General features: G+C 37.9%; 1 protein-coding gene across 2 annotated transcripts in view; it reads left to right on the forward strand.

The window, feature by feature from the left end:
- The window catches only part of DOCK11 (dedicator of cytokinesis 11), a 212033-nt gene that overhangs the window by 115762 nt on the left and 86397 nt on the right, over nucleotides 1-9874 (forward strand). For both annotated transcript variants that reach the window (XM_003796989.2, XM_023517413.1), the window contains one exon: nucleotides 6081-6227. In XM_003796989.2, coding sequence (XP_003797037.1) covers nucleotides 6081-6227 — 147 coding nt within the window. The remainder of the gene's footprint in view (nucleotides 1-6080; nucleotides 6228-9874) is intronic.

The raw sequence follows: 9874 nt of genomic DNA on the forward strand, positions 1-9874 counted from the left end.
AAAAAAAAAAAAAAAAAAAATTACAAATTCATTGGTTGGTATTACAGAAATTAATGTGAAGACAGAGAAAATGGAAAATTTACTAGGGAATATAAATTTGGTCAATACTAGTCCCAGAAGAGATTAAAGAAATCCTACCATTTGGATTTTCTGGAAATTAGCAAAAGGTTCTAAATTATTTTTGTAAGGCCAGCACAGTTTTATTTGTTTTTAATTTTTTTTAAATTAAGTCATGACTGTGTACTTTAATGCATTTATGGGGTGCAATGTGCTGATTTGATATACAATGTGGAAAGCTTAGATCAGGCGTCCTCAAACTACAACCTGTGGGCCATATGCGGCCCACCTGGGACGTTTATCTGGCTCACCAGGTGTTTTTGCCACTGCTGCCTGTCCTGCTTAGCAGCCGACTCGTCCTGGGGCCCGCAATCTGGCCCTCCAACGGTCTGAGGGCCAGTGAACTGGCCCCCTGTTTAAAAAGTTTGAGGGCCCCTGGCTTAGATCAAACTTATTAACATGACTATCACCTCACTTATTGTTGTGGTAAGACATTTATACTCTACTCTTAATAGTTTTAAAATGTACCCTTGCATTATGCACCTTAGATGAAGTCCCACCAAATACCCTCCCTCCTCCCAGTCTGCCCCCTCCACTCCTCTCCTCTTCCTCTTCCCTCCTTCTTTCTAGACTATAGTTTTGTTTTATCATTCATATGAATGTGTAGGTGATTATAGATTGGTTTCATAATGGTATTGTGTACATTGGATACTTTTTCTTCCATTCTTGAGATACTTTACTAAGCAGAATATGTTCCGGCTCCATCCAGGTAAACATAAAAGATAGAAAGTCTCCATCTTTTTTATGGCTGCATAGTATTCCATGGTATACATATACCCCAATTTATTAATCCATTCATGGGTTGATGGGCACTTGGGTTGCTTCCATGACTTGGCAATTAGGAATTGGGCTGCAGTAAACATTCTCTTTGTTGTAAAACGATTTTTGATCATCTGGGTATCTACCTAATATAGGAATTGTAGGTTTGAATCGCAGGTCTACTTTTAGTTCTTTGAGTATTCTCTAAACTTCTTTCTGAAAAAGACATATTAATTAGCTTGCATTCCCACCAGCAGCGTAGAAGTGTTCCCTTCTCTCCACATCCATGCCAACATCTGAAGTTTTGGTATTTTGTGATGTGGGCTAATCTTAATGGAGTTAGATGATATCTCAAAGTAGTTTTGATTTGCATTTCTCTGATGATTAAAGATAATGAGCATTTTTTCATGTGTTTGTAGGCCATGGACCTGTCTTCTTCAGAGAACCTTCTGTTCAAGTCTCTTGCCCACAAAGAAATGGGGTTATTCATTCTTTTCTTACTGATTAGTTTGAGTTCTCTGTGGATTCTAGTTATTAGACCATTGTCTGTGTTCCATCTCAATCACGGTTAATACAAAAGGTGTAAAATCGTCATCTTTTTTTAATGGCTGAATAGTATTCCATGGTATATATGTACCATTCCTGGGTTGGTGGGCATTTAGGTTATTTCCACATTTTGGCAGTTGTAAATTGGGCTGCAATAAGCAGTCTCGTGAAAATGTCCTTATGATAAAATTATTCTTTTTCTTCTGGGTAGATGCCTGCCTAATAATGGGATTGCTTGATAAATGGGATGATGTCTAATTTGAGTTCTTTGAGGATTCTACATACTTCCTTCCAAAAAGGTTGTATTATTTTTCAGTCTCACCAGCAGTGTAAATAAAAGTGCTCCCTTCTTTCCTCATCCACGCCAGCATCTGCAGCTTTGAGACCTTATAATGTGGGCTATTCTCACTGGGTTAGGTGGCATCTCAGGGTGGTTTTGATTCACATTTCTCTGATGATCAGGGACAATGAGCATTTTTTCAAATATTTGTTAGCCATTTGTGAGTCTTTGTCACAAGACAAAGAGAAAGTTCTGTTCATAACTCTTGCCCAGAGGTAGATGGGATTGTTTACTCTTTTTCTGTGGATTGATTTGAGTTCTCTGTAGATTCTAGTTATCAACCCTTTGTCAGATTTATACCCTGAAAATATCTTTTCCCATTCTGAAGGTTGTCTTTTTGCATTACTTGATGTGTTCTTAGCTGTGCAGAAGCTTTTCAGCTTAATTAAGACTCATTTATTAATTTTTGTTGTTGTTGAGATGGCTGCTAAAATCTTTGTCATAAAACCTTTCTCCAGTCCAACATCATTAAGAGTTTTCCCATACTTTCTTCTAAGATTTTTATAGTTTTGTGTCTTAGTTTTAAGTCTCTTATCCATCTTGAGTCAGTTTTTTAAGGGGTGGAATGTGTGGGTCGAGTTTCAGTGTTTTACATGTGGTTATCCAGTTCTGCCAGCACCATTTGTTGAATAGGGATTCTTTTCCCCACTATGTGCTTTTATTTGGTTTATCAAAGATCATATGGCAAGTAGGAACTGGTTTCATCTCTTGGTTTTCTGTTCTGTTCTATATGTCTATGTCTGTATTTTTGTGCCAATACCATGCTGCTTTGATTACTATGGACTTATAATATAGCCTGAAGTCTGGTAGGGTGATGCCTCTGACTTTGTTTTTATTACTAAGAATAGCCTTAGTTATATGGCTTTTTTTTTTTTCTGGTTCCACACTAAATGAAGTACTATTTTTTCTAGTTCTTTAAAATACGATTTTAGTATTTTAATGGAGATTGTATTGAATCTCTAGATTGCTTTGGATAGAATAGACATTATTTTTTCTGCAGTTTTTGGCCGGGGCTGGGTTTGAAACTGCCACCTCTGGCATGTGGGGCCGGTGTCCTACTCCTTTGAGCCATAGGCGCCACCCCCCCTTTTTTTTTTTGAGACAGAGTCTCACTATGTCACCCTCGGTAGAGTGCTGTGGCATCACAGCTCACAGCAACTGCAAACTGTAGTGCTTAAGCGATTCTCTTGCCTCAGCCTCTCAAGTAGCTGGGACTACAGGCGCCTGCCACAACACCTGGCTGTTTTTTTTTTTTTTTTGGTTGTTGTTGTCATTGTTGTTTGACAGGCCCAGGCTAGATTCAAACCCGCCAGCTCTGGTGTTATGTGGCTGGTGCCCTAGCTGCTGAGCTATAGGCGCTGAGCCAGAATAGACATTTTGACAATGTTGATTTCTTCCCATTCAACAGCATGGTATGTTCTTCCATGTGTTAGTGTCTTCTGCAATTCCTTTTCTTAGGATTTCATCATTCTCATTGAAAAGATCTTTCACCTCTTTTTTTAGGTATATTCCTAAGTATTTCATTTTCTTGGAAGCTACTGTGAAGGGAATTGTGTCCTTGATTTGCTTCTCAACTTGGCTGGTACTGGCGTATACTGAGGCTACTGATTTGCAGACATTGATTTTATACCCTGAGACATTACTGTATTTCCTGATGGTTTGCAGGAGTTTTGTGATTGAGTCTCTGGAGTTTTCTAAGTATCATCAGCAAAGAGCAAGAGTTTGATCTCCTCTTTCCTCATGTGGATGCACTTTATATCCTTCTCTTGCCTGGTGGCATTGGCTAGAACTTCCAGCACTACGTTGAATAATAGTGGCAGTAGTGGACATCCTTGTCTGGTTCCTGTTCCAAGTAGAAAAGCTTTCAGTTTTACACCATTCAGTATGATGTTAGCTGTGGGTTTGTAATAGATGGCTTCAAGCAGCATAAGAAATATGCCGTGTATGCCTATTTTCTTAAGTGTTCTTCTTAGAAAAGGATGCTGAATTTTGTCAAATGCTTTTTCTGCATCTATTGAGAGGATTATATGGTCTTTGTTTTTGCATCTATTGATATGGTGTATTACATTTATGGATTTGTGTATGTCAAACCAATCATGCATCCTTGGATGATACCTACTTGGTCGTGATGTATAATTTTTTTAATGAGTAGCTGCAATCTATTAGATAAGTTTTTGTTGAGTATTTTTGCATCAGTATTCATTAGTGAAATTGATCTGCAGTTCTCTGTTTTGGTTGGGTCTTTCTAGGGTTAAGGGATGGAAGACAATTTTTCAGGCAAATGGAAATCAGAAGAAGAGTGGGGTTGCAGTCTTATTTGCAGATACAAGTGGATTTAAAGCAACTAATGTCAAAAAAGGCAAAGATGGACACTTCATACTGGTCTAGGAAACAATGCAACAAGAAAACATTTCAATTCTAAATATTTACACACCAAACGTAAATGCTCCCACATTCTTGAGACAGATCTGAATTAGCCTGAGCAATATGTTATCCCATAACACCATAATAGCAGAGGACTTTAACATTCCTTTTACAGAGCTGGACAGATCCTCTAAACCAGTAGTTTTCAACCTTCCTAATGCTGTGACCCTTTAATACAGTTCCTCATGTTGTGGTGACCCCCAACTATAAAATTATTAGCAACAAAGATAATTTTATGGTTGGGGGTCACCACAACATGAGGAACTGTATTAAAGGGTTGTGGCATTAGGAAGGTTGAGAACCACTGCTCTAAACAGAAACTAAAGAAAGATGTAAGGGACTTAAATGTAATCCTAGAACAATTGTGCTTGAGAGACATATATTGAACATTGCATCCCAGTGCTAAAGAATATATGTTGTTCTCATTGGCCCACAATAGATTGAATCTTAGAACAGAAACAAACCTCAACAAAATGAAAATAATTGAAATTTTACCTTGTATCTTCTCAGACCACAAGGCAATAAAAGTGAAACTCAACTCTAACAAAAATTTTCATCCCCACACAAAGGCATAGAAATTAAACAAACTTACGCTAAATAACAGTGGGTCAAGAAAGCAATAAAAAAGGAAATCATTAACTTCCTTGAGCATAACAACAATGCAGATACAAGATGCCAAAACCTGTAGGACACTGCAACAGCAGTCCAAGAGGGAAATGTATCTCATTAGATGCCTACATCTGAAAAACAGAAAGAGAGCACATCAATAACCTAATGAATCATCGTAAAGAATGGAAAAGGAAGTGCAATCCAATCCCAAACTTAGCAGAAGAAAAGAAATAACTAAAATTAGATCAGAAATAAATGAAAGGATCATTCAGAAAATTAATGAAACCAAAAGTTGGTTCTTTGAAAAGATAAATAAAATTGATACAGTGATACCTGTGGCACAAAGGAATAGGGCGCCGGCCCCATATACGAGAGGTGGTGGGTTCAAACCCAGCCCCGGCCAAAAAAATGCAAAAAATAAATGAATAAATAAAAATAAAATTGATAAACCATTGGCCAGATTAACCAGAAATAGAAAAGCAAAATTTTTAATAACCTCGATCAGAAATGAGAAGGGGGAAATAACAACTGATGCCATGGAGGTACAAGAAATTATTTCTTACTACTACCAAAAACCTTATGCCCAGAAATTTGACAATGTGAAAGAAATGGGCAATATCTTGAATCATGCCGTCTTTCTAGACTTAACCAGGAAGAAATAGATCTCTTGAACAGACCAATATCAAGCACTGAGATTGAAGAAACAATAAAAAAGCTTCCAACAACAACAACAAAAAAAATCCCAGAACCAGATGGTTTCACATCAGAATTCTATTATGTCTTCAAAGATGAGTTTGTACCTATACTGCAGAATCTATTCCAAAACGTCGAGAAGGAAGGAACCTTCCCTAACACGTTTTATAAAGCAAATATCACCTTGATTCTAAAACCAGGAAAGGACCCAGCCAAAAAGGAAAATTATTTTGTTATTTGGTATTTTAAATATGTTCATTTAAAAAATAAAACTATGAAATGAACAATATGAACAAAAGTGTATTAATAAAAATAAAAGTATTCTGTAGAAATTTCATTCAGTCAAAAGGTCCTTGATTAAGGACCTAGAAGGCCACATGTGGCCAACTTAAGGCTTCAGGGTTCCCAATCCTGGTCTGGATGGTTCCTATAATGAAAGTATACATTGAACCAGTGATGTCAATTTTAAGTTGGGAGAAAAATTACAGTTTTAAAACATGTTTATATATAGATGTGTTTGAAGGTTAAAAAAGGCAATAGATTTAGACCTCTTAGAACTCTGACATTTTTTTCTATGACTTTTTAACTTAAGCTTCCCCGAGGCCAGAGATTTCCTGAGGCATTTCACCACGTCTTACATTCACTGCTGCTTGCAATTATTCCCCATGTGACTATTCGCTATGCAGAGATTCCAGAGGAGTCCAGAAATGTGAATTATAGTTTGGCTAGCTTCCTGAAGGTGAGTTAAAGGCAGCTGGAACATGGTAAGGAACTCTTCTTCACTGACAGGGTTTTGAAAGCCCCCACCCACCTACCCCGCAAAACCCAAACAAAACCCACGTTCTAGAGTTTCAGCTATATCTTTACAGGGCTGTGGAAGTTAACTCTTTTGACTGATCTGATGGATCCATTTAGCCAAATTTAGGGGGGGACTCCCCACTTAAATGGCTAAGTAATTAAGCCAGAGGACCCACGTGAAGAGATGAGCCAGCAGACAGGTTTTGCTTGTTGCACAGAATGTTTTTAAACGTATTTTAATTTGAATGCTTTTAGAGGGGGCACATACTTTCTAGGTTGCCATGATCCCTACCACTACTTATTGTACCCCGACCCTCTTCATGTATTTAAGTTGCTTCTCTGACTCCCATTGCCTTTTGGGTTTGCACCTTTTGAACTAAAGCAACCCGTTTGATGATGTAAGGACAGATCCATGTAAATCAGTGGTTCTCAACCTATGGGTTGCGACCCCTTTTAACAGTGAAAATACATTGCGGCATTTGGAAGGTTGAGAACCACTGAAATGAACATTATTAGTGTAAGTCAGTGAGGTTATTTTGTTTGGGAGACACCAGAAATCTGTATATTTGTGAAAGCCCGCACATTTGTCATTAGGCCTTGTTATTGTCAGTATGGAAGGGGCTGTGCTAGATAAAGTATGTAATAACAGGATTTGAGACAGGCAAGGGTTGGCAGTGTACTTGGTTTTTACTTCTTAACATTCCCCTCTCCTCCTAGTTCCTCGTGTAGCAACCTTATAATGAAAAATATTTTAGGCAATAATCCATCCAACCAGTTGTAGTATCTGTCATACCCTTGTTTTTTTTTCCTAAAAATTCACAATTAAAGGGACTTTACCTAACAAATGCAATCAGTATAACCTTGTTCTTTGAACCCTCAGTGAATCCCCAACAATAACAAAAATTCACAATTAGATTTTAGATCTCCAGAGCATGATTTTCTGACATAAGACTTCTCTTTGCCAGAACTAAAACAAAATTTTAACATGATTACACAAGAGTTACTGTATATTAAAAAGCAAACATCTAAATATCTTTTGTAAAGTAAACTAAGCATGAGGTTATCTGAAATGTAGAATCTTAACTTCTTCTGTAAAGTTTAAACTTGATGTTTACTATCTAAAGGGAACAATGTCTCTTTGGTTTACTAGGAATGTTGACTTAATTTAAGTCAACAAACATTTGTTTGTCTCCTATGTAGGGATTCCAAGCTGTGAGAGGCTGTTTCTTGTAATCATAAGACATATCTAAGATAAAGGTGATAACTGTAATACCAAAAGTATAAATAAAATTCTGTAGAAAAATGAGAAGGGGAGGATTATGACCAAATAGAGACAAGAAGCATAGTTCAGAGTTTCCCAAGATAGGAGCTGAGGCTTTTGCAGGTATAGGGTGCCTAAGCACAGATGAGATATATGTGTGTTCAGGAATTGTTTAGAGATAAGTGAAAAAGTTACTATGTCATAAATTTAGGATGTATGGAGCTGAAAAAGCCACCTGGTTCCAGATGACAGAAGACCTTGAATGTCAGGTTAAGGAATTTGGATTTTGATTCATATGCAACAAATACCAAAGATATCTTGGAGGATAATTTTATGGTATAACAGATGAAGCAAAGAAGGGAACAGAATCAAGGCAACCAATTAATTGGAAAACCAGTTGTCTACCTAGCAGAGTCCACTGATCTTTTAGACTCAGCTCTTTCCTAACCTTCCCATATAGTGTTGTTTGCCTATCCTTTACACACTTCTGTGGTACCTGTTACTGTGCTGTATTTTGATTATGGTAGAACCTTTGTAAGTTGACCACCTAAGGGACTACAACAAACTGGCACCCCTCCAACATACAGAGGTGGTCAACATAAGGCAGTAGGCCTATTGTACTGATATGTACATGTGGTACATGTCCAATCTATGAAGATTAGGTCAACTTAATAAAATGGTCAATTATGGAGGTGGTTTGATTATGGAGGCTAAAGTGTATTTACTTTTTTGTCTTCACCATTACACAGACATGTGGAACATACTATACTCAACTTTTTATTTCTCCAGAATTTCATATACTTTCTCATACTATATCCTCCCAATGTTTGCTAGATGAATGAGTAAGTGAACATAAGCTTAGGTCAGTAGTCCCAAGTGAGAAGTAATGAGGGGCTGACCCTGGACAGTGGCAGAAGAAGTGGAAAGGATGAGATGTGAGATGCATACAGCTGATGAATCAATCATTGAGTTCTGTGTACTACATGGAAATATTCTAGGCCAGTGGTTCTCAACCTTCCTAATGCCATGACCCTTTCATACAGTTCCTCATGTTGTGGTGACCCTCAACCATAAAATTATTTTTTGCTACTTCATGAATTTTATGGTCACCACAATATGAGGAACTGTATTAAAGGGTCACAGCATTAGGAAGGTTGAGAACTACTGCTCTAGGCCCTATGGAGGATATAAAGAAAGAGAGATAGTTCTTATTGTCCAGTCTAGGTGAGAGCACAGGAAAATAATAAGTAAAATTTAAGTTAATATAGAATGAAGTATTTAAAGGGATCCACAGACTAAAATGGCTGAGGAAGATGGGACTTCATGAGAACTTTAAAGAATGGGCAGGATCAGAAAGAAGTAGTGATGGAATTGTTAGGCCTGGCATGAGCAAAAACTCAGAGGTGGAGATACACACCCAGTGCATCTTGAGAGGATAGTGAATCAGTGAGGACTATTGGGAAATAAAGCTGGAAATGTAAGTTTTGACAAGATTGTGAGTGTCCTTGAATGCCAAATTTGAGGAGTTTGGAATTGTATTATGGGCCACTGGAAAGAAAGCTTTTGTCAGGAAAGGTGATACGGATTTAGTGGTTATTCTGGAAGCAGTTAGATGGATAGAGAGATGGGAGGCATAAAAACTAAAGAGGCTAACTGCAGTTGTTCAGTTGTAATGGTGTGTGAGCCTTATACAGGAGAACAGCAGCCGGCAAATGTGAACAACTATTAGGGAATGTTTCCATAGGCCAAGGCTTCACAGGACACAAAGAACCTTTCCTTTTGGTCTGGATCATTTACATAGGTGAGCCCCACATTGAGCTAATTGACCACTCTGTGTCTCCCTTTGTGCTTTGAGAGTTGACCAAAATGAAACCGTTTGGCTGATTAGATCACACACACACACATATATATGTATGTGTGCATATGTATATATTAAGGTATATGCATATGTGTGCGTGTGTGTGTCTTGTTTTTGAAAATTGTACAGTTGTAGCTGGGTGCGGGGGCTCATGCCTGTAATCCTAGCACTCTGGGAGGCCAAGGCAGGCGGATTGCTTGAGCTCACAATTTTGAGACCAGCCTGAGCAAGAGAAAGACCCTGTCTCTACTAAAAATAGAAAACAAAACAAAAACTAGCCGGGCATCAGTGGCAGGTGCCTGTAGTCCCAGCTACTTAGGCGCCTAAGGCAAAAGGACTGTTCAAGCCCAAGAGTTTGAGGTTGCTATGAGCTGTGATGTCACAGCCCTCTACTCAAAGCAATAGAGTAAGACTCTGTCTCAAGAAAAAAGAAAGAAAAAAAGAAAATTGTTAAAAAAAAAAAAAAAAA

The sequence above is a fragment of the Otolemur garnettii genome, unplaced genomic scaffold (assembly GCF_000181295.1).
Source record: "Otolemur garnettii isolate 467f Iridium unplaced genomic scaffold, OtoGar3 scaffold00110, whole genome shotgun sequence".
In the NCBI taxonomy this organism is placed as follows: Eukaryota; Metazoa; Chordata; class Mammalia; order Primates; family Galagidae; genus Otolemur; species Otolemur garnettii.